This window comes from Haemorhous mexicanus, chromosome 5, assembly GCF_027477595.1.
Source record: "Haemorhous mexicanus isolate bHaeMex1 chromosome 5, bHaeMex1.pri, whole genome shotgun sequence".
NCBI lineage: Eukaryota > Metazoa > Chordata > Aves > Passeriformes > Fringillidae > Haemorhous > Haemorhous mexicanus.
Window position 1 is genome coordinate 56545248 of NC_082345.1, and position 25256 is coordinate 56570503.

At 38.4% G+C, this 25256-nt stretch overlaps 1 protein-coding gene across 2 annotated transcripts in view; it reads left to right on the forward strand.

Moving 5' to 3' along the window:
* MAPK12 (mitogen-activated protein kinase 12) overlaps nt 1–25256 on the forward strand; it is a 33024-nt gene that overhangs the window by 2326 nt on the left and 5442 nt on the right. For both annotated transcript variants that reach the window (XM_059847234.1, XM_059847235.1), the window contains exons 3-9: nt 8417–8475; nt 9786–9897; nt 18827–18856; nt 20526–20573; nt 23500–23614; nt 24230–24301; nt 24900–24979. In XM_059847234.1, the coding sequence (XP_059703217.1) occupies nt 8417–8475; nt 9786–9897; nt 18827–18856; nt 20526–20573; nt 23500–23614; nt 24230–24301; nt 24900–24979 (516 nt within the window). The remainder of the gene's footprint in view (nt 1–8416; nt 8476–9785; nt 9898–18826; nt 18857–20525; nt 20574–23499; nt 23615–24229; nt 24302–24899; nt 24980–25256) is intronic.

The window sequence follows — 25256 nt, forward strand, 5'->3', positions numbered from 1 at the left end:
CTCTCAGCGTTTTCTTTACTGAGCATATGGGAGCAGAGCAGCCTGTGCAGTTGCCAAGCTCCTAACTGTGTCCAGAATTTTGAGATTATTTTTCTTCTATTTCCCAGAATAATCTGTTGGGTGGCGTTTTCCACTCCTAGCAGGTTTTATGCATTGCATGCCCTTTGGAATAATACTCTAGAATTCCACTGTGGGCTCAGTTGGTAATTAGAGTCCAGAAGAAAGTGCTCACTGGGGAACCTGAGCACAATCTGTACAAGTTACAAATCAATATATATGAAGGAAGGGCATGATTTACAATCTTAGGAAACAGTTTGGGCCACAGAAAGAAGTGGTTTATATGCTAAGGAAAAGTTTTAACATGAATTGTTAAAACCATCTATTCGTTAGAGAACAAAGACTGAATAAATGATGCTGCAGGGGTTGGAAGCAGAAACACACTGTTCCACCTATCTGTGATGAGACTGACATGGCAGTGCAGCCATCAAGACAATTCCTGTCTGCCACCCCAGCCTCACTCCCTTTTGTCAGTCATGTTGGCCATGGTGAATTAGAAGCAGTAGCAATGCCTTTTAGGATTTTCAGTTCCTGAGCTGATCTCAAGGGTACTCCTTTATCTGCTTCACCCATCCAAAAGTAAACCAGAATGGCAATATTGCTCCTCGTTATGATTTTCAGCCTGACCCCTTGGATGCACAACCATTCTGTCAAAGAGGTTCTTTTTGCATATTTTGTAGAAACATGTAACCACAGAATGCCTTGCATTGAAAAGGATATGAAAAATCATCTAGTTCCAGCCCTTCTGCTGTGGGCAGGGACACTTTTTACTAAGCCAGGTTGCTCAAAACCCAGTCTGACCTTGAACACTTCCAGGGATGGGAAGTTCACAACTTCTCTGGGCAACCTTTTCCAGTGTCTCACCACCTTCATAGGAAAGACTTTATTCTGTTTATTTGGTAGTTAAAATTGTATCCAATTCACTCTTCTTACCTGTTTTTATTTCAAAATTACTTCTGTGACCACACAGAATTTGATGTTGGCTTTTATGGAAAGTGTGATGTTTTATTTGTTTTGCTGTGATTACCTCTCAATGGACCATCTCTGCCCCTCGTAGCTTTCAGGGAATTCTTGTGTTTAACATGCAGCAATACATTATCACAGTTTATTTAACCTTATTTTGTATTCAGAATGATGGAGGAAATTGTAATGGTCTGACACATTGTGTTAAAAATAGCAGCTCTGATCTTCCATTAAGATAGCAGAAGATACTATTAAACCTGTGTTTCATGGATATAATCCATCAGCATGTCAGTGAAGAAAAATTGAGGAAAACTACTGTTTAATACACTAGATGACCTCTATTATATCCCCTTTGAGGAATATGCTCATCTTTTTTATGCAGAAGGGTTGTAGGATGACCAGAAGTCCTGCAAAAACAAATACAGGAGTAATTATACCGAATTTTATTGGACTTGTATTTTACTTTGTAGGGATGCTAAGTCACAGGTCAATTTGCTTGTCTTTTTAGGCATTTTCAGGAGGAGGTGGCCGATTGCACCATCTTTCATTAGACCTTTGCTCTCCCTAAGGTCTCTCAAGTAAATGTAGTGAGGCATATTTCTGTATAGACCATGTAGTGAGGAATGTTCCTGTGTAAATCATGCAGACTTGATTGCATGGGGCTTCTCATCAGCCCTTTGCAAACAAATCCAAAGGAGTGTTGAGGGCTAAGGGACAGAGGCTGTGTGTGAAGTGGATGAGACTTGTCTGTGAGAGGTAAATCAATCTTTAATGGTGCTGGTATGCTTTTTTGCCTTTTTTTTTTTTTTTTTTTTTTTTTTTTGATTTAAGAGGACACAGGTTGTTTCCCAAACTTCATAAGCTGTTTCTACTACTAAAGAAGCAGTCTAACAGATCAATTCCTAAGACGTTGCCAAAAAGAAAAGTTTGTTTCCAGTGGGATAAATTGCTCTATCTCTGTAGCTGTATAAATAGCTGGCATATGGAAGGGCATGGTATGGAAATGAGGAATAAACACTGCTAAGGCAGAATGAAGAAAGCTGTTCTTGGGGTTGTTTTTCTCCTTCATTTAATCATGTTGGTTTGTAGTATTCATCCCACTACAGCCTTAGCAGCTCTTGATTATTTCTTCACATCTTCTGAATCTTGTACCAAGGAGCAGTCGTTTTACCTTTAGGAAATATTTTTCAGTAGTGCTGCTTCTGTTCCATTTTTTTGTCCATTTTGAGTTCATTTGAAATGAGGACCTTTAAAATTTACTTATTATGGCTCTGGCTTGAAACCAATAGCAGTGAAAAAGTGGCCAGTGTGCTAACTTTGGCCCTGGCTTTAGCTCTCAAACATTTGCATAGCTCTGTATTTGTGTATTCTTCTGCAGTTAATGGAGATGTCTGTATATGCAGAGTGAAACCCAGACAAGTAAGTGGAGGTGCAGAACCTTTAGTTTCTTTTGGCAAATAACTCAGATTTTCTTACACGTTTGGATTGTGATACCTTGATACTGCTTTTGTTGAAACAAGTGCACAGTTGTTTGTAGTGGTCCAGCCCTGGTGCTCTCCTGACCTCCAGTTTGTTGAGAGAAATTTTCATGCAGGAGTGCAGAATAGCTGGCAAGGGGAGACGGCACTGGAGAGAGGAAGAGAAGAGCAATGGCTTATGCTGGTGGCTTGTGTCAGAACACAGTGTGGATTTTATCAAAGTGTGGCATTTGTACATGTGTATATACCTATGTGTACATTTAGGCACCCACGGGAATTCTGGCACAGTTCTACCAGTTAGTCTGAATGTGTTTCTGGAGTAAAATTTCTGACAAATGCCCATTAAACATTTCTTGGGTCAGTTAATATTCTACAGATGTTTTCCCTTCCTGTAAGAGGCCACTGCAGTATTTTTTTAAAGGTACTCTATATTATGCTCTCATTCGTTGCTCAGGGTGGAAATTATTCTCTGGTGTATTCCCACATCTGAAGGACCAGTGTGTGTTTTGCATTATGAGAAGCATGTAGCTTTTTTTTTCCCCTTTGGAAGGAATTGGATATCCAACAGACACCAAATTATCTGTCTCTCTACAATTATATTTCTGAGGATCATCCACTTCTTGGTTGGCTGCTTTTTAATTCTGTTTTCTTTTTCATTTAAAAAAAAAGTTGAGCTCTTTATTTTCACCTATAGAGTGTCAACCAGGGAAGGAGTTAGTTCCAGAGAAAATAGTTAGTCACGCTGTGTTCTTGCCTGAGAAAAATCTTAAATCTGTCTCCTTTTGCAGTTCGTCTAGCTTGACATGAGCAGTGGAAAGCAGCAGCGTCTGCAGTGTACAAAATCAGACCAACAAGGGAGTTGTAGATGAGTGATGCCTTAATGGATGAGAGTGTGCTCGCTGTGTTAGAAGAGGTTTCCTGCAGCAAGTCCTGCAGGACTACACCAGCTAAAAACTCATATTCTTTGGCTACATATATGCCAGTAATGTGCATATATTTCCTATCTGGAAGTGGCAAATCTCCTTACTGGTCCTTATAAGAGCAAAAGCACAGTTATAACTGGACAGTTCATTGGTGTCAAAGATCTGTAAGGGAGAAACACTCCTGTCTGCCTTTCTGCAGGCTGAAAGGTTAGTACATCTAGGGAGCTAACAGGACACTGGATTAATTTTATTTTGGTACTCAGAAGTCAATAAATCAGCATAGGGATATCTGTTGTCTTTCTGCCTGTTTTCCTAACTTGACTAATTGGTGCTTTATGTAGGCTGGGCTTCAGCTGATAGTCGTTTATTCACACCCAGCCTTGGGTACTGATAAAGCAGGCTGATGAGCTTATTCCATGAAATGAAAATAAGAAAAGCTGCACTGAAACCCAAACTTTCTCTTTTGATTGCCATCCAGTCTAGAGATGAAGATGAGTCTGTCTGCAGGATTTGAATCTGTCCAGTGTTACATATGAATCCTTTGAAGGAAGAGTGTGGTGATGCTCATGGGTATGGCTTGTGAGTGCCAATGTGCTGCCAGGAGAAAAGAAAAAAAGTATTGCGGGCATCCCTCATCTCTGTGAGGAAGAAAGCTGACTGTGGTACAAGCCTTACCATTAATAGTAAAAATTTTAAAAAGACTGAGAGTTTTTAGTGTATTAAAAGGATGCCCATGATGAGAACAGCACAGGAATGTGAGGTTAATCCTGCAGAAAATTTAATGTGACATAATATGTAGTTCAGCGAGGCTCTCTCTTAAGAAATGTACTTGCATGTTTAGCCTGAATGCTAAAGCCACTCAACTTCACTGTGTTTTCATGCATAACATCTGCAATAGAAAGCATCACTTACTGTATGAGACGCATTACCTACATTACTTATTAATTTATACTAGATTTGGGTCTTTTGATGTACTGCTGCTTACATCAGAAACTGTCTTTTACAGAAATGAAATGGGTCAGTCCTTGAATAGAAGTAATCCAATACAAAGTACAGGGGAAGGCAGAGGTAAGGAGCTATTCACCATTGTGCTCTGCTGTTGAAATAGTGTTTGGAAAAGAAGGCATCTGAGAAGGGAAGGGCAGAAACCACTGTAGCAATGTGAACCTGTTATTTATTTGTTAACAATAGTAAAGTTGGTGAGTGTGGTCGGGCACACACACAGTAGAGTTAAGAAAGGCTGGAGATGCTGTTACCCACTCCCCGCTGGCTTCAGAGTAAATGTATTGGGGTGATTGCATACCTTTGGAAAACAAGACAGACCAGTAAATGGGTAGTTTTGTGGGTTTGCACTTCAGGAAGATACAGCATCTCTCTTATGAAGACAGGTTGGGAAGGTTGGAGTTGTTCTGCCTGAAGAAGAGAAGGCTCTGGAGGAACCTTAGAGCAGCCTTCCAGTACACAAAAGAGGGCTACAATAGAGGTAGAGAGGAGCTTTGTACAGGTGCTTGTAGTGACAGGACAAGGGACAATAGTTTCAACTGAAAGAGGGCAGACTTAGATTGGACATAAGGAAGAAATTCTTTACTGTGAGGGTCATGAGGCACTGGCATAGGTTGTTCAAAGAAGATGTGGATGCTTCATCCCTGGAAGTGTCCAAGGCTGGGTTGAATGGATTTTTGGGCAACCTGGTCTGGTGGAAAGTGTCCCTGCCCATAGTAGGGGTTTAGAATTACATGAGCTTAAAGGTCCCTTCCAAGCCAAACCAATCTGTAGTCCTATGGAAGTGATGCAGTATTACACCCTGTCCTTGAGATGAAAGCTATTAAAGTACTTCAGTGCAGGCTAAGGAAATCCTGGTTATTTTTCAGTCAAATGTACAGTAGATGCATTCTTTGTGGGAGAAATTGCCTCTTGGCAGAGTTAGTTGGGGTAAAAATAAGACCCTGAAAAGGCAGCATTGCTGCTGATTTCCACAGATGCTTTTCACTGCCATTGCAGAGTGTACTGGATTCATTCCTCAGCGGAGCTTCCAACTCTGATAGTGTCAGTAATTGTGCTGATTAACACCAAAGTATAGAAGGTTTATATACAGCTATCTCTGGTACATTTCATATAGTCAACACTATGAAAAAATAAATAATTCTTGTGATTGCTAATAGTGGCTTACTTTAGTGCTGGAACATCATAAAGTTCTTCACAAGTACTGTCTTTAATTGAGAGGTTTCAAACAGAAACAGGATTTCCCATCATATTATAAAGGAGGGAGTTGACTACACTTTGTCCGTTTCTTTTCCTTTTCCTGAACAAGTAGCTGGAGTTGTATCTTCCTCAGAGGATTTATTTTATCACATATTTCCTTCTGCTTAATATAGCTGCAAAAACCTCTGGTCTAAATGGAAATATGAATGACTCTGCTCCAGTCCAGGAAAATAATCCCAAACCACAGCTATTAAATAAAAATCACCGAGGAAAAGGAAATGGGTCCTTCACTTTATTTTATTTATTAACTTCATTTATTAGTATGTCTTACCATTTTGGACACTAACATGGATTTCAGGATTTTTAGAAAACCTGGTTTGTAAAGCAAGAGATGTATTGTGAAATCCTTAGCATATTTAAAGAGTTTTCTGGTTAATTATTTAAAATTCCCTTCTTTGAGAGCTGAGCATTGGTCTTGGTGGCTTCATTCACTGTAGAGGATTTGCAGCAATGATGGGTTTGTCTCCATAAGTTTACAGCCTTACCTCAGCAAGAGTGCACATCAGGCAGCATTAAGTACCAGGAATTCTGTACTTGAATGGATACACATTAGAATGTTAGTGAACTTTATTAGTGTGTTTTGGGGCTCTTATATTCTGCATGGAAGCATGTTCCTCATGCTCCTGTATTTCACAGGGGGTGCCTGATAATGCCTTGGTGCACAGATGCCGGTGATAGAGCAGCCACATTATTTCATCCTCCTCTGTGTCCCTTCTTTTCATTGTGGTGTCCCAGTGTCTTTCACTGCTATGTTCAGATGTGATGGGATTTATTTTCTTATGGTTCTTGCTTAGGTGTATGAGGGCATGGAAACACTTGCTTAAGGAGAACAAGCAAGACATTTGAGAACGTGGAGCTTGAATAGGGAAGATGCATATTAAATAAGATTACTTCTAAAATGTTAACTTCCTTCTTCATATATGTACATCTGAAGAGCACACAACTTTTCTGGTTGTGTGTTTGCGTACACACACTGCCTTAGGAAATGCCTGTAGAGCTGCATTATGCTCCACTGTTACAAAGTATGTCTTTTTAATCCCATCCTCCTCTTTTCTCTCACTACCTCCACAGAGAAAAAGGAAACCTTATGTAAAACTGTCATGAAAAGGAAAATTCTTATTGTAATGTTAGCACTAGCGGTATTACTTCAAACAATAACCACATCCTCTGTGGGTTTAATTATTATTTTATAGTAGTTATTCTTCTTTAATTAGTTTCATATAATTGTCCCAAGTAAATATTATTAGTGACTTTTTTTTCAAAGATACATGTGGCTACAGAGAAAGGGAGTTAAAATTTTCTGCCTTGATCTTTATTAGGTTTTGTATCTTCTTCATCATTTTGACAATATCCAGTCTAACCTTAGTAGTCTGCCCTTAATATGGAAAGACTAAAATGTGTGCAATAAGGGTTTCATCATGGTTGGGCATTTAAAGCTTTAAATAAAGGAAGGTGTCCTTTTCTTGCATTTTCCCCCTCCATTTCTGCTCATGCTTCTCTTTATTTTCACTTTTTTAAGAAGGTGTCTGATTTGGATGACAGTTCTTGATGTATGACCTAATGTCTATATGGCCATAAAGATAGGATTGAACAAGGTTATAAAGTTTATTATTCTTTTAGCTTTCTTCTGGCAAAGTCCTGCACAGCCTCCTGTTGCTAAGAACAGCAGAGCTGTGTGTTCAATCCCCATACAGGCCATTCACATAAGCGTTGTACTCAATGATCTGTGTGGGTCCCTTCTTCCAGCTCAGAATATTTTGTGATTCTGTGACATGGCAGCCTGCACCAGGGAAACACCACGAGCACTCTGAGGAAGTGCTTGGGAGGCTTCCTCTGAACACACTGAAATGGTCATGAATTAGCAGCAGAGGTAGAAAAAAAGCAGCTCTAAAAGCCTGTGTTATTTAGGCACTGCCTGGATTTTGCAGCATCTAAAATCTGACTTTAGATCACTCCACCTACTTCTTTTTGAGCATTGAGTTCTGTGTATTTAATTTTCTGGCGTTCAGTGGTCTTGAAAGAAGCATTGGTATTTAGTGTTAGGTGCTCAGTCAGTTTGTATAGTTCTCCCAAAACCCATACTAATAGGAAAAGCTGTGGTGAAAAATCCATTTTACTAGATTATTATTTCTCTGTTCAGTGATAGGATGCTTTTGTTTGACAAAAAAACCTCTTTGGAGAACCTGAGGTATAAGCCATTGTAAATCATATCAAGTTCTTGCTAATTTTTTCTCAATAAAAACAGTTTCATTCTGGTTTCTTCTTTGTATTTGCAAGAATCTATTGTATTGTACCTAAATTACCCTGTTACTGAAATTGGAGGATGTTTAAAGTGCACTTCATTGATAAGCAGTAGGCCCAGCTAGGTGGAGAGCACTTTCAAGTACTTCACACTATTGACTGATTTTTCTGGTTTATTTTCAAGATGTCAGTATTTAAAGTGATAACATACTGTCTCCTCTTACATAAAATTGTTAGCCTCTGAACTTTTAGTTCCAGTAGGTACTTCTTATATTTTTTTTTCACGGGGTAAAATGGCCATCTGAGGTATAAAATCTAACACATAACAAATCCTGTCACTACTTTAGGTATCTTTTCTGCCATGTTTATGCCTATAGCTAATGTCTCAATGTGTTTTAGATTATATTTTTTTCACTTTTTTAGGTGATTTAGGCTTTATTGTGTCAAATCAGCCATTAATTTTTTCCTATTTTTTTTCTATTTTTTTTTTAGGTCATTGGAATTTTGGATGTGTTCACACCAGATATAACACTGGAGAAGTTTAATGACTTGTAAGTTCTAAGTTTTTTGTTTTTTGGAGCAGAGCATTGTTGCTTGTGCAGGAAGAAAGATTGTTGCTTTTTAAATAGAGAATTTCCAAATTGTTGCTTCATAGACTTTTTTCTGAGTTTCATCTTAATATAACTCTTACATGCAGCTTTGGTGGGCTGGAGTTCTCAGATTGTCATTAGAACCAGTTTCCTGTCTTTCAGCCCTTAATAAATGACAGTTAAGTGAATTCCCTAATCCACTTTACAAATACTGATTTCTAGCTGAACCCTAAGGCCCAGGTTGCTCAAATGGTAGGACAATTCTTAACCCAATCCAGTAGGCTGAAAGTTACTCCCATTATGTGGCATATTTCAGTGGGATCCATCCGAATTCAAGGATCAGTTAAAAGTGCTGCTGCTGAATTTTTTGGTGTTTATCTGCATTGTAGTATGTTGTGCCCTGTGACTGTTTTCCCAGTCAGTGGTCCAAACAGCACCTGATACAGGTTGTTTCTACCACATCTCCCTGATTTTTGGTGGCATCTCAAACACAAGATGTTTAACATGTCTCCTGTTTTACTTGTTTACTGCTACAGTTCTGGTGAATTAGAGTTGCTAGAGAAACAGCTCCCAGAAGTCCTTTTGGGCTTAATGTAGGTTTCCTGTGTTAGTAGAACTCTTCTGGATGTCATCTAGTATATGTATGTTTCCTAAACAACCTTGTGTATTTATATGTTAGCAAAGAAAGTGATCTGACAGAAGAACGTAGAAAATGAAGTACAGAAAACATGGAGCATGTGTTCATATTGATTGTTGAGCCAAAATGAATGTTGTCCATATTGTCTATTTTAGCATTTTACACAGCATATGTAATAGAATGCACATGTACACGATGAGCATTGAAGCACTGTGTTTTAAATGAGACCCTAAAATCATCCTCCAGATTTTGCTAGTTCAATGGCTGTGCTGCTAGGTCATGACTGTGAGATACAGTGCCTTGCATGAATGTCTTAGTTTTTTGTGTAGTTGTCTTTGAAATATCATGAGGCTTTTGGTTAGTTTCTTTCTAAGCTAGTTCTGATAACTAGCAAATTTCCATGATCAGTGACAGAACTGGGCAATACCTCTTTAAGACAATGAGATAAAAACAGATAGGCTTGGAGGGTAGGAGGATGATGAAGGAATTGTTTAGTAAATGGAATAATCTATAATTAATTAATAATTAATGTTGTAATTAAAATATACAATTATGTTTTAATTTACATGACAAAGTTAATCAAATTATTCTGTTTGGTTTTCTTTCCATTTTTTTTGTTTTGCTTTGTTTTAAGCTACCTCGTCATGCCATTTATGGGAACAGACTTGAGTAAGATAATGAAGCATGAGAAATTAACTGAAGATCGAATCCAGTTCCTGGTATATCAGATGTTGAAAGGCTTAAAGGTTTGCCAGTTCTACTGCTATTTTGATTTTACAGTCTTTTTTCCTAGTAAACTGTTATGGAGAGCTATAAGTACTTATAATTTGATAGCGGCATAAAATTTATCTCACCTAGTACAGTAAAAATTATATACTAAATCAAAATCATATTCATTTATTAGAGAAGGTATATTTTTACAGCTGAAGAATCCTGTCTCTCTCAGTTTCTTGTCTTATATAAGGTGCTCCAGTCCCATAGTCATCATCATTAAGCTTCACTGGCTTTGCTTCAGTATCTCTCTTTAACTGGTAAGCCCATAGCTGAGCGCAGCACTCCAGGTGTGTCTCATGAGAGCTGAGAAAGGGGGAAGGATCATCTTCAAGGTGCTGGCAATCCTCTGCCCAATGCATGAGGCTTTTGGTTATCTTTGGTATAAGGGCAGAGGTCCTTTTCTGCCAAGCTGGTCAGTCTCCAGCCTTGTCTGATGCATGGCATTATTCCCTCCCAGGATTTTGTTGAACATTGGTGGGTTCCTGTCAGCCCATTTTCTTAGCCTGGGGAGGACTCACTAAATGGCAACACAATCATCTGGGGTGTCAACTTTATTGTCAGTTCTGCATCATTTGCTGAGCTGCTGAGGGAGCCCTCTGTCCCATCATCCAGGTCACTAATGAAAATGGTAAGCAGAACTGACTTCAGTACTATCCCTAAGGGGGACACTGCTGGTGATGGACCTCCAGCTGGACTTCCTGCCACTGATCACAGCTGTTTGATCAAGGCAGTTCAGCCAACTTTGATCCAGGCAGCTCAGTCACTGTCCATTAATCTAACTCCTACTTCCACTGTCTCTCCGGGTGTTACGAGAGTTTCAAAAGCCTTGCAAGAGACAAGGTAAGCGACACTGTCTGCCCTCCTGTCATCCACCAATCCAGTTGTCTTATCATAGAGGGCTAACAGGCTGTCAAGCATGATTTTCTTCTGTAAATCCATGTTGACTACTGCCAATCAGTTCTTTGTCCTTGTAATTTTTGGTTTCCAGAATTACTTGCTTATCACATTCCCAGAGAGTGAGGTGCAGCTGACTGGCCTTCCTTGATCCTCTTCTTCAATACCCTTTTGAAGACATGAGCAATATTTGCTTTCTTGCAATCATAAGAAACATGTCCTGATCACCATGACCTTTCACATACTATTAAGTGGACTCCTGATGACATTGGCCAGCTTCTCTTAGAATTCATGAGTGCATCCCATCAGGCTGTGTGTTTAAATGTTAAATTTGTGTTTGTTCAGATAAGAAATATCTGATCCTCCTCCATTGAGGGTTAAGTCTTCCTTGCTCCAGACTTTTCCAACAGCTTCAGGGACCTATGATATGGCAAATACTACCAGTAAAGATGGATGAAAAGAAGGCATTGAGTACCTTAGTTTTTTCATGCCCCTGATGCAATTGCCTGTCTTCTCCCTAGTTTTGTTTTTGCTCCCAGTTTGCATGTAGAAGCCCTTCCTGCTGACCTTTGTGTCTCTTACCAGATTCAGGACAAGAGGCCCTTGCCTTTCCAGATTCAATCTCTGCACACTTGGGCAGTATCTCCACATTCCTGCAGGGTGACCTGACTGCTTCCATCTCATGTATGCTTTTTTATGTTTCCCTAGGAGTTCTTGCCTCCTGACACTTTTGCTTGATCTTGACTTAACTAGTGTCTGTTGTGTGATGAGGTTTTACACTGTGAAGTTAAAAAAACATTCATAAAAGACTGTAGTGGCGCATGCAGATTTGTCTAGTTTTGAACTGTGTAGGAAAGCTTCATCTTGTAGCTCTTCCAGTAAGTCTTGGGAAGAATAATTATTTTGATATATCATTTTCTTAAATAAAAAGTATAACCAAATGCCATGTTTAAGTTAGTTGTTGGTCTTGTTCATGATTTTCTTTATCTTTTCACATAGTAAGCCTGGCTGTTTATTCTCCATTCCTTCTCAGAAATAATGTTTATATTCATCTCTGTTTTATCTCTTAGATATAGCACTTCTGTGGATTGCAGAGCTTACAGCTATAGCAAATAACATAAAAACATAATCTTGAATTTTACTGACTCTCACAAGAATGATTCTAAATGTATTAACTGTCATGTACTTTGCATGCGTTTCTTCCTCATCTTTTGCTAAATACTGTTTATTTTTGCTACTCCTTTTTTTTGCTGTTTGGCTTTTAAAAATTGGACTGTGTATATTGAAGTTTATGGTCTTACAACACATAAAGAAGATATTCCTTAAGCTCCCTGTTTTTATCTATATTAACCTATATTAATGTGATGGGAAAATGATTCTTGGTCTATATTAGTTCTGCAGTTCTTAAATTACTGTGTTTACTTTTTGGATGTACTACTTTTTTCTTTTGGTGACACAATTCCAAAAGAAGAAACCCTTGACCTACGTCTGCAGGCTTTATCCAGGCTCCCCTGCAGTAAAGGCTGTTTAATTCTCTTTGCTGCTCTGGAGACACATAAGGAGGCTATGGAATGGCACTGTCTTAAATTGAATGTCATTCCTTGGCTTCTGCTGGCACTGTACAGTTTTGGTTTTGCAGTCCTGTAAGCACACAATGTATGGGCAGAAATTTCCTCTGTGCTTATACAGATAAGTGAAGTCAGTGTAGGGGTGTGCTTGTGCAGTGGAAATACAGACCTCATTTTGATACAGGAATGTCTGGCACTTCCATCAGGATGTGGATTCATCCAGATCTATACTTGCATTGCCAAACACTATTAAAAAATAATTAAATAGCAGCACAGCATGCTGAGCCTGGACAAGAACATCAGGAACAGCATATTCACGATTCTGTTGTCCCTCAGCACTTACCAGATACAGAAGGGCAGGTAAATTGTTTTACTCCCATCACAAAACGTAATAAATACATTTTCTTGTTGAGTCCTGCATTATTGATTTCTCTTTGACCCTGCCCTGGATTTTGTGTTCTAATTTTAGTAGATTTTTGCTCGCATAGCCTTTTACATGTGCTAAGTAATTATCTTTTGTGCCGGAACTAAAGTCAGGTAAGCTAAAGCCAGGTTTGGGGAAATTGGTTTTATTTAAACTGGAGGAAATTCACCTCTAATCTGGATTCTGAATGTGGAGTTACGATTTCAGTTCTGTAATTAGTTCCCTAATCACAAGGCCATGTCCTAGTAAGTGTTGTCTTAAGGACTGTGTAAATGGAATGGTCTGTTTAAGTTACAGCAGGTAACTGTCTGGGAATCAGGTTTCCAGGAGAGGCATGCTATTCACCAGGGATGGAAAACAGCATTTGTGCTGACTTAACAGGCAAGCAATATGTGAACGGTAAAGAATTAGCTTAGGTTGAGTGTAGTGGAAAGGATGAATAATTAATTTAATTCTGGTGAAATGGTTTAGAAACATTTTGGTCCTAGTGACGGATACTCTATGACAGAGGCCAGCAGAGCAAAACTTGTGGCCCCCAAGGCTGATGCTGAAGTCTGTTGGATCAGTAAATGTGGAAGACAAATGTGGAGCAACTCTGTGTGGTTGACATACATGGGAAGAAAACAGAGCAGGAATTTATAAGGATATATTGGGTAGGTTTGTGGCAAGGTTTGTTTGTTAGTGAAGGCTGCAGGGGTGGCTGCTGTTAGAAGACACCAGGAACTGCCTCCATGTTGAACAAAGTTGACTGCAAAGCAGACCCACTGCTGGCTAAAGCTGAGCCTATCAGCAATATTCATGGCATGTCTGTGGTAATACATTTAAGGAGGGGTAAAAAAAATGTTGGCAGCAGCTGTGGGAGGGGAGTGAGAAAATGTGAAGCAGCCCTGCAGGCACCAGGGTCAGTGAGGATAGAGGGGGCGAAGATGCTACAGGTGCTGGAGTAGAGATTTTGCTGCAGGCCATGAAGACCATGGTGGCACAGGTTGCTCCTCTGCAACCCATGGAGGACCACGACAGAGCAGATATCCACACAGCAACCATGGAGCACCCCATGCTGGGGCCCAGGGATGTGGCCTTAATGAGGCTGCAGCCCATGGAGAGCCAGTCCTGGAGCAGGCCCCTGCCAGGTTTTGTGGCAAGACCTGTGGCCCTTGGGGGACCCACACTGGAGCAGTCCACTCCTGAATACATTCTGTATAAAGAACACATGCTGAAAGAGTTCACAAAGGACTGTCTCCTGTGGGAGGAACATAAAAATAAAAGCAGTCACATGGCAACCAGCTACCAGCAGGGATGCTGAGGTAGTAACTGTGATAGATCTTCTCTGAGAAGTGGTTTACTTGAATAGTTTCTTACCCCGTGGTTTTGAGAGTAAAACTGTACTTACTCAAAATTACCAGCAGGAAATAAAATAGTTTTTAGCTACTAGAATGTTTTGTCATTTCTTATTCCACAGCAAACTGGAGAACAGTCTTTAGTGTATCTGTTCCATTAAATTTTTAACCATTGAACCATTTCAGCCACAGAAGTACACACCTAGCTGAAAATATTTTTAAGAAATAGGAATGGTCCAGTGTTTGAGGCACATTCTTGTAGCCCTGTCTGTGCTAGGAAATGTGTTAAGCCGAAAGGAGTGTTGCTAACATGCAGACAAGAAAGAAAATGAGTCAGTAATTTTTTTATTCTTTTACAGATATCAGTAAATTAGCTGTTTAAGAAAGGGTTAGCCAAGTTTTTCATGAAAGTCTTGTACTTTTTGAGGTCTACTGTATCTGGGTTAAAGACAGCCCATCTGTGTTTACTTGGATTGCTTTTTTGGCGGGGCATGGGGAACAAACATACACTTAGCTAGTACTCAGTAGAGGCATTATGAGGGAAAAATGCTTGCAATACCTTGGAAGGGGGAGAATGCCACTGTAGATCTGGAATGCTTAGCCTCTCCTTTGAATGATAACTTTGTTTTTCACCTTTTAACTTTGACGGAGTCTATTCTGGGGAGGTTTTTTTGGTGTTAAAGATGTAACGTGCAATATGCATTTGTCCTTTGTAAAGTATAAAGAACTTTATGGTATCTCTGTTTATGTCTGGTCAAAGGCAAGAAGGCTGTTCATCATTTTTGTCACATTGCATATGTTTCTGTAACAACCTGTTTACATGTGACAGTTAAATGTGTGTAAGGGAGAACTCTGCATGACTGATGTACTGTGAAGAGATAAGGGAGATTTTTGGTAAGCCCCCCAGTTGTTTCCTTGCAGGCCCAATTTCTGCATTCTATCTGTAGACTGGTTCTGGATTGGTTGTATACAAAGGGCTCAGCAGCCTTTATTTTAAAAAACCTGTATAAATTGAGGTCAAGACTGAGTTCATGAAGATTTGTATCTTCAGCCTTTGCTCTGCAAGTCTGTACAGTTCTTTTTTGTCAGTTCTTATCATTTTACTGTCTTTTTTCTACAGAGAATGAAATATTAATTTTCTTTCTTTGGTGCGCCTTGTAACTCAATGTGATGTGACATCACTTAAAAACAATGGCATACCTCTCCTTTGCCTGTTGCCTAGTCAGGCCTTGGTCTGGTATTAAATTTTGCTTTCATGAGAGCTTGCATCTTGGAAGCATAATTTCTTGCATAATTTCTTTTTTTGTTATTGTTTGACAGAAAAGCTGTGTATTGTCAAAGAGTACAGAAGGAAGGCTAAACATAAATGTCTGTATATGTAGGTGGAAAGAGACCGCAGCTTTCAGTCTTGGGTCCCTGTTCTGCTGGAATGCCAGCTGGGCTCCTGTTCATAGAGGTCTGGGGGAGGTGGCTGTCAGTCCTCTCTCTTTATTCATAGTGCTTGGGAAGGGACAGACAGCTCCTGGGCCATACAAACACCTGTTCAAGCTTCTCTTGCCATATTTATGGTAAGATGTATTACTCTAGTTCTCTCCTTTTCTCAATTGTATTTACTGTCTTTTGTTTACATTTATGCTAGATTTTTTCTGCTTCTCTGCTTTCCATTCCCCCTCTGACTCATTTCCTCTTCAGTTTTTACTTCCCTGCCAAGATGCTTTTCATTTTCATTTTGCATGTTGCCTAGAACACATTCTCCTGAGTCTTTGCTAATTCCCTTTTGATTAGCTTTTTATTTTGTGTAGAGATTACATAGAAAGAAAAGAATGCCTAAAATTTAGGTGATTGTTGGATGACTTCCTAGCACAATCTGAAGCTTGCATTCCAGGATTTTTGCATGCTATCAAAATTGTCTTTAGAATAATGTACAGAGCTCCTGTGCTCTAACACTTCACTTGTGTTAACTGGCTTCTTGAATAAAATATGGTTCAGGTGAAATGGTAGAAGTATTGTGAAGGATATGTCTACTCTTCTGAATCATTCTGCCATGTTAATAATGAAAAATCTGTCAATAGATGCATAATTTAATGAGGAGAACCAGTAAGAACAGGATCCCATTTCAGAAGGCTGTTGAACAGAATTGGAAAACCTTCTGAATGAAGACTGGCACAGTTCCAGTGTTGCTACCTGCCAGGAGATTATGAAATGCAGTTAAAAAATACTGCTATTGTTAAAGAAACATATGCAGCAAAGCACCAGTATTTCAGCTTACAGAAAGGCTGATGTGTGCATTACAATCAGGAATAACTGCTATTTCATGTAATCTCAGTAGTGTTATGTTAAGAGGAGCGTTCAGAAAACATAGGAGCTTTCTCCAAAGTGTTAACATGATTTTGGTGCTGAACATTCATAAAACCTTCAGTGGGGTGAAAATGACAGCAAAACCATACTCTTCCCCCCGAACAGGTGAGATTTACTTTTAACTGAAATTGGGAAGGGTGCAGACCTTTTAATTTCTGTTTCTACATTCCACATTCTTAGGTGCCAAATGACTGGGTCTGACAGCTATTTCTTTACTGTGTAAAGTCTTAGAAGCACAAACCAACCATAGAATATTTTAAGCATCTGTTCTGGAAAATCAAGAGGCTTCAATTAGAAGATATTGCAATAATAGAAGATATTGCAATAATAGAATGCAAGCAGATATTGTGATTTCCTTGGTCAAGATAGTGATGACAGAGGGTATCTTTTTCTTAATTTATTAAAATTGGGAGTTTAGCTATTTACAGTTACATTTCTAGTTTGGTTGTTTTAAAGTGCATATGGTCTCCATGTACAATTAACAAACTTCCTCCTCCTCCTCCTGTACCAATTCACTTCATGCACATCCATGATAGATAAAACGTTTTGTACTTTTGTGTTTGCTGTAGTGGTTTTACAGCAAACATTCTGTGAAGCAGCCGTGTGCCCTCAAAGTCTTGTGTCAGCCCCAGGAAATCCTGTGAAGGGCTTTGCCATTTCCTACGGGTGATGTTAAACCTTGCCCAATCTGCAAGTAATATGCAGCAGGAACTGGTCTACTGCAGATGCCAGGACAGACCTGGGCTCTGGCACAGCAGTCAGCAGTGTGACCATGCAGCAGCAGGGCTCTACCACAGCCTGGGCTGGATTGGTAAAGTTGTAGGCACAGAGTCAAAGGAAGTGGGGGCTTTTTCCCCCCATCCCCCTTTTCAGAACCTATGAGACCACATCTGGTGTGGCTGGTCAGGTGTAAGAGAAGATTAACTGTCAGAGATTTTTTCAGTCACTGCTTTAAAAGCTTGGCACCCTAAGTGAAGCTCTTGTGCTGCTTAGGTTGTATTGGTTGTGTTTTAAGTTCAAAATCTGAGTCTGAAAGGCACATTGATTCTGTCTGAAGAAGTTGGTTTTTGTTCTGTAGCTTTGTTTTCTTTGGTGTTTCTCATCAGCTGTGTTATGAGGACCTTTTTGCAGAGGGACTGTTGCATTTGTGAGGTTAATTGCCCATCCTGAGGGCTGCTGGGGAAGATGGTCATTGCTAAGGCTGTAGATGATTTGCAATTATCCTGCAAAGCTCCTTTCTTCTGTGCATTTCTGTGATGTTATGCTGACTATTCCTGATTGGTCTTCTCTGGCTCTGCCAGCTAGTTCCCAGTGACCCTGTTGCCCCTTGTCCCATTTTTCAGAGTGGAATAAAATGAAAATTCTTCAGGTGAAGCTGGAGGATTTGGATCTTATTCATCTTTTCTCAAGTCTTTTTGTTTAAAAGTTTTATTATTGTCATGTTTCTTAGCATCACTAGTACGGTCTGTGGGAGTTTCAGATCAGTTCCCTACCCCAAAGGGATTAGCACATCCTAGGCTGCTCCTGGAAACCATGTTCTCAGTTCAGAACAGCTTTCTGCATTTCGATCTTTGCAAGAGATGCATATGTCTGAGCTAGTTACCAGAAGTTCCCTTTATTGACTGTGATGAAAATAGTCTCTTCTAGGGTATCATTCAGTGGTGAGAGAAGCTGCACACCTCAGTGGGGAGCATTTGGTGGCAGTCATGGATCCGAACATCTGTATTTTATCAGGTGTCATCCCAAAAGAACTAGTCCTGGGTGTTCAGTTTGCTGGTTTGGCTTTCGTGAGCCCTTAAATAGGTCACTGAATGGGTGATGAAAATATGCAAGTAAAGAGAATGTCTTTGAACTTGACCTTTCCATTTTCCATTGAGGAAATACTGAAGCATGTAGCAAGAATTGTCAGATAAGACCTTGACTGGCCTTCATCCCAGTCTCAATGATCTCTTAAAAGCCAGTGCTGCTGAAGCATGTGAATCTAAACTGTGATGGCACGCCAGAGACACCTATTGTAGAAGAGCATTTCTGATGTATAACATACCATATTTCATTCTGATATATATATATATATATATATATATCAGTTGCAGTACTCAAACTGATTTAGTGGTTTCTCATTATTAAGGCAGGGAAAGGGCAAAATGCTAATGAACATTAAATGAACATTAAAACCATAGCTAAAGGGATCTTCTGTGCAATAAATAACATTTTTCTAATTTCAGTTTACTTTAGCACTATGTAAAAGTATTTTCTCTCCTACCCCAGGCTACTTTTAAACTCAGGACCTTGACTAAAAAAATACTTTCTCTTTTTACAGTATATTCATTCATCAGGCATAATTCACAGGGTAAGTGGAAAAACATGAAAGATGTTTATATTTTGATAATGTGAGTGATGTTTGTGTACAAGCATGTGTATAAATAGGCCTGAAATTCTGTTTATAGGCTTTCTCAGTTTGTTGGTGCCTTTGATTTCTTCTTCAGTGGGAACAAAAGGTGGCATGGCTATGTCAGTGTAAATTGGGCACACAAGTTGCACTGAATAACTGAATACAGCTTAGATTTGGGGTTCCTAGATTACTTTTTGAAGTTGAGTTTTAAGTCCCCACAAGGGCAAATAGTGTCTAAATTGAGATAGATAAGAGTTGAGGGGTTTTTTTTTAATGAAGATTAAACTTTTAAAAACAATGGTTAGGTTTTCTTTAAGTGTTTTATTAGTGTTCAAAGTTTTGGGGGAACGGTAGAAACTGAAAAAAATTGTTCAAAATTACAGAGACTTAAGAACCTCAAATTTTTTCTGAGAGAAAGTAAGCATTTGTTTCTTTTTTAATCCCTTCTCTGTATAAAGTCCACTTAAAATCACTTCTGCGCTGTGAAGAAGGAGTTCTAAATGATGCCTTTGTGGTACCAAGCAGTATGTCTTCCCCCAAAACTGCATTAGAACAGTAGAAATTGTCCATTTTTAAGAAAGTGTCAGGAGCACCATAGAAAGTGCACATTGTATAGTAGCTTTAAGCTGGACACAGAAACTACACAACTGACAAAATAATGTAAGATATTTATATTCTTATTTTTGCAACTGTTGGGATCATGGTCTAAACTTACCATTGCATAGTTTTCTTCTAAGGTCTCCCTTGATGACCCTTGAGCTTCTTGGTTTCATTATGGTTTTTTGCATCAAATTGTTTCTCTCCAAGGCCCCTCTGATCTTTAAAGATCTTTGTATAAAACAGGCGGATCCCTGTTAAAAAGTTCAGAGAGAAGATACTTCTAAAGATCTTGTGCTAAAGTGTATCAAACAAGGATTTGAAAAAGCTGAAGGAACATGTATATCTAATTATGTATTTCTGAGTCTCTGATGTTGCAGTATCATCTTAGTCCTTGCCAGTAGTCTTCCCTTTGCTAAACTTTACCACTGTGGAAGATCATTTGAAGTCTCTAAGGTGGCTTAAGAGACTTAAGCCTTCTTACATACTTTTTCATGTTGCAGTTGTGTTGACTTTTTTAGGAAATTGATTTTTCCACAGAAGAGAGCATAGGGTTTTGTGTAAAATCTTGTTTGATTATTTCAGTGCTCCTAAGTCTGTCAGGGTAAGGAACTTCTATGATGCATATTTTAATATGGAACATGTACAGTCCAGAACTATATATATGAATTGTTAACCTTGTGGTCTTAATATTAAATGCAACAAATTTATGTCCAAACTCCTCTCATAGAAAAATTAGTGAATTCCTTCACTGGCAAGTATGTTCCTGACTTATAGCAGAAAAAAAAATTGATTTTTCTTGGAGGGGAAGTATACTGGAAAAAAGCCAAATATGGAAGTTTCCATCCTTGTTTGTATTGTTTGTGTTATGACATTGTTTCACCTGTTGCTGTTCAAAATTGTTACATAAAAACTATAAAATCAGAAAGAAAGAAGGAAAGATAGTAAAAAGGAGTACTTTATTGTCTTCCTGTAAAATTAAAAAAAAGCAAAACAAAACTCAAAACATTCATTTAAAATCTGGTTGCAGGATCTGAAGCCTGGAAACTTGGCAGTAAATGAAGACTGTGAATTGAAGGTAAGGTATGTTTATTTGAAAAACCAGTCAGACATGTTAGAAGACAGAAGACAACAGGTGCAGGAGCTGTGAACATGCTGGCTGGTTTCAGTGTTGGGCCAGGCTTTTTGTTCTTGAATCACAATTGGCCTGTACATCCTCACAAAACAGCAGGGAATTTGAATGGGGACTTTTGTGTCCTGATGTGTAAGGACGCATCAGATCTTATGGCCCAGGTGTTGTCCCTAAAAGAGATATAAGAGTTGATGAGAGTGATTCAGTTAGGTGAGAGTTTAAACTTTAAATAAATAGAAAAAGTCTAACTCTACAAGCTGGGAGATACAGAACATCAAAGGTTGTGAAGGGCACCCTTAATTGAATAAAATGTGATGCAGAAAGTGGTTTTTAGCCTGCAACATGCAAACTATATACTTGCATGTAGCCATTGTAATACAAATTTTGGTCCTTGGAGACTGACCCAAATGTTCCAGGGTTCTGTAATTTTAGTGTTTTCCTATCAAACACAAAAAGCCATTGACTTTTCCTGACTTGGAGGTGGACAAATGATGAGTGGATCCCAAGGTGTTTAGAAAAGAAGAGTCTAGAAAAAACAGTTGTATATATATATGTCTTCCCTTACACCCCCAGTTGTGCAATTATATTTTGAGATGCATGCCAGGTGTCTCCTGATCTGTATCTCCTTATTTAACAAATCTTTTTCTGCACACTCTCTGAGTTAGTTTATCCAGGCACAGGATCATGTTGCCAGGAATAGTGCAACCATTTTCCCCCATGTCTGTGCACTCTGCAGCTTCCCTTGCATCAGCTCCAGTGATGATGAGACTGTTAACAAGTTGGAACAATTCCTTGAAGGGATAATTAATTAGCTATCATTTTTTTCCCAGTGAGCTTTCTGATGCTTGTTTCTCCCTCATCTGATGCTCTCAACTCCTACTTAGGTATCCACCTACACAGTGGAGGGTGTATGAGGGGAAATCACTGTCCTTTCTGTCATCTCAAAGTTACAAGTTATTTTTGTTAGTTAATGAAAAAAATTAGGAAAATTTAAGTTTTCTGAGTCAAAGGAGACCTACCTTTAAGGAGCTGAGGGAAATTGGGTCATTGTTTCATAATTCACAAAGTATAAGAAGGATTTTCAAGCATGCTCTGAAAATTGCTGTGCAAGTTCAAGCTGAAATGTTGAAGATTTGTGTGTGAGAATAAAAGTTCTATATGAAGATAGTTGTTGAAATAGTACCATGTTAAGTACAAATAAGATACACTGTTCTTAAACTTAATGGAATATAAATGAAAATAAATCATGAAGTTAAAGCATAATGCACAAAAATTCTTGCTGTTGTTTTCTACTTCTACAAGTCTACAAAACCAAATTATATTTTAGCTGTTTCCAACTCTACATGTCACAAGCCTTGGTAGATAAAATGCCTAAAAGACTGTGACAGAATAGACTGTACCACATCCGGATTTGACCTGTTACTTTGTTTTTTTTCTTCCACCTTCCTTGCTGTCATACTGGGAAAATATGTGTGCTGAATATGTACAATAAAAGCAATACATAAAGGTTTATACAAAAATTATATATACAAAAATTTTGCATCCAGTAAATCTTCACTTCCCAGAGAATCAGCCACGATCAAGTGCATTTAATTGGTATGAATAAAAAATGTCTCCCTTTGCATTCTGTTTCTGTTTTTAAATTGATTGGTAATCAGCAGTTATGAGGAAAACATGGAAATTATATTTCCAGTATGGCAATAAAGATAAACCATAACATTTTGTAGTCTTGTTTTGTGAATGAAAATATAGTTTTTCTTTTAGTGCCAGGGAATGACGAAACTATCCTGAAATATTTTAGAATGCTTAATTGCAGAGAGCATTACATAAACATGACTCTTGGTGTAGGAATGCTCAGGTGTTCCTATTAAAACCCCTGTCCTATCAATAAACATGTGCAGTGTGATTCACATGGCAAACTGTGGCTGCTCATGCAAAGCTTCATGTTTAGTTACCTGTGTGTCACCATGATTTATCTTCAGTAGAACTTGACTTACTCGTTCTTGTTAGAAGCATGAACTTTCCAATAAATACAAACTGATTGTCATTCCAGGAATGGAATTTTCTTGCTGTTTTCAGCATCTTTTAATGGTCCATACAGGTGGGCCTTCTTAAGGCAGATTTTATAGAAGTTGACAAAAGGCCATAACATTTATTTTTAATCTTGCTGCTGTACACATTGCTATATCTAGAGAGAAATAGCTGAGAATCTTAGAAATAAGCTGAATTGTGCATAGCACTTTAAAAAAAATTGCACAGTTCTTGCATTTGTTACAAAAGGTTTTTCTGTAGTTGATGCTGGAGGTTGGAGAAGACTTGATGGGACTGAGTGATGGTAATTCCCCACTCTTGTTGCCAGTTTTCAATGTGACCTAGAGGAAGTCTTCCCTTGTATGAGTTATTCATAAAGTAGAGGTAACAATACCTTCTTTCTTCAGAATATTGTTGGAACACACTCTTGAATAATTGTGCCACCTGGGATATGAGAGCAGTGGACACTGTCTAAAATGGGTGCTGTTCTTTTAGCTGTAACTTGATACAATGGTGATTCTGTGCTCAGGGAATATTTGCATTAAATGTGTCCAGTATCTTTTTAATTAATAAGTGAATAATTTATTATTTTCTTTACTCCTCTTACAGCTTTTGATGGTGCCATAGAAGTATGTAACTTGAAAAAAAGTTATTCAAATCTCTGTGCTACCTCTGTCTTGATTTTTAGAATGAGAACAAGACATTTCAATGAGAAAAAGATACAAAAATAAACTAATCACTGCAGATTGCTCCAGGGTTTTTTTTTCCTACAGTTGTCAGGAACTGTATGAACTAGATAGCAAGCTATCTGATCTGAATGTGCTTTGTGCTTCCACTGCAGATCCTGGATTTTGGATTGGCAAGGCATACAGACAGTGAGATGACTGGCTATGTGGTTACAAGGTGGTACAGAGCCCCAGAGGTCATTCTTAACTGGATGCATTATACTCAGACAGGTCAGTGTCTCTTCAAAAGAGTCTTAACAGCTAAAGCATTCACTGGGTCAGGTGATACATACACAAGGCTTTGTTTCTGAAATTAACAAGAAATTTGAGGTGGAAATGACAATATAATTATGCACATTTCCCTGTAGGTAAATTGCAGGTAATCATGTGGTGGTGAGTTTGGGAATTTTTTATATATGTTTTCTGAGAGTAACAGAAAGTGCCAAGGTTATTAGAAAAAAATTATTTAAATTATACAGACATGACAGTCTGGTCTCTCTTCTTGTGCTCCTATAAAGGTGTGCTGATTTTAATTTGAACAGACAGGGAGAAATGGCAAATGAAGGGAATTCAAATAACACTATGGAAGTTTTTGAAAGTACTGAAGATTTACTTCCTGTGTCTGTTACTGAGAAACTCATTCTGCATGTTATGAGATTATCTCCAGTTTGCTCATTAGAAAGTCTGGTAGTTTTACCTGTGCTGTTCATCATACTTGGCAAGGCACACATTTATTTTATAACAGACTATAAAGGTAATTTTTATACTTATTTAAAATATGTTTTAAATTAAACTTTATGCACATTCAAACAGACAGGTTAATGTGCCTCTTGGTGTTTTTTTCAGTTGACATCTGGTCTGTGGGCTGTATAATGGCTGAGATGATAACAGGGAGACCTCTGTTCAAGGGAAATGATCGTATCCTTCAGTGAATTTACGATACTGATGTAAGAAAATTATGAGAGGTTGTGATGTGATGCAGTAAGTCTGTTCAAAAACAGATGAGTATAAATTGAAATTAATAGTAAAATGGCTTGCAGCTTTCTCATTAAATTGTTATTTTATATCTGTACTGCTTTTGCACACCTGCCAATTAAAACTTGTATTACTGATTTTTTTCAGTAGAGGTGATCTTTGAATCACATCCCAAATCGTCAAGTAGAATGCTCTGTGATAATGGAAAAGCCATTTTTTTTTTCCTAGTGCATGCCATACATGTGTTGATTGTTTAGATACTCTTAATATTTTTGGACTGGTTTTTGTCCAAACAATACAGAACAAGCCTGATGATATTAGAAAATTTTTCAGATGATTCAATTATGTGTTCCCAAATTACAAGATATTTTCTTTGCCTTTTCTAAGAGAAAAGGAGAAGTTTCATCTTTTGTAACTCTTCTGTTCAGTCATTGAATTAAGATTTTTACATTATTCTCCAACAGCAAAGAAATGCATTACTTTTGCAGGATGCTTAGTTTCCTAATAGTGAAAGAATTTGTTCCTTATTTCTGGTATTCAGATCTGGACCAACTCACAGAAATAATGAAAATAACAGGTACACCAACTCAAGATTTTGTTCAAAAATTGCACAGTCAAGATGTGAGTATTCTTATTTGTCAGTTGGTATTCCATGTCTTAATTTTCCTTTAAGCCATGCTCAGTTCTTAGACAGGCTGAGGTAATACGTATTGACTACAGATATGACCCCTAATGGTCCTTTTCTGCCTTGACATGATTTGTGCACCCACAGTAGCTACTGGAGATGGAGGGTGGAATGACAGAAAATTATCAGAAGATTATTTAGATATTCCAGGATTCCAGTGTGTACCATATAAACACAGCTGAGGTGATACATGGCAACTTTTATTGTAAAGGT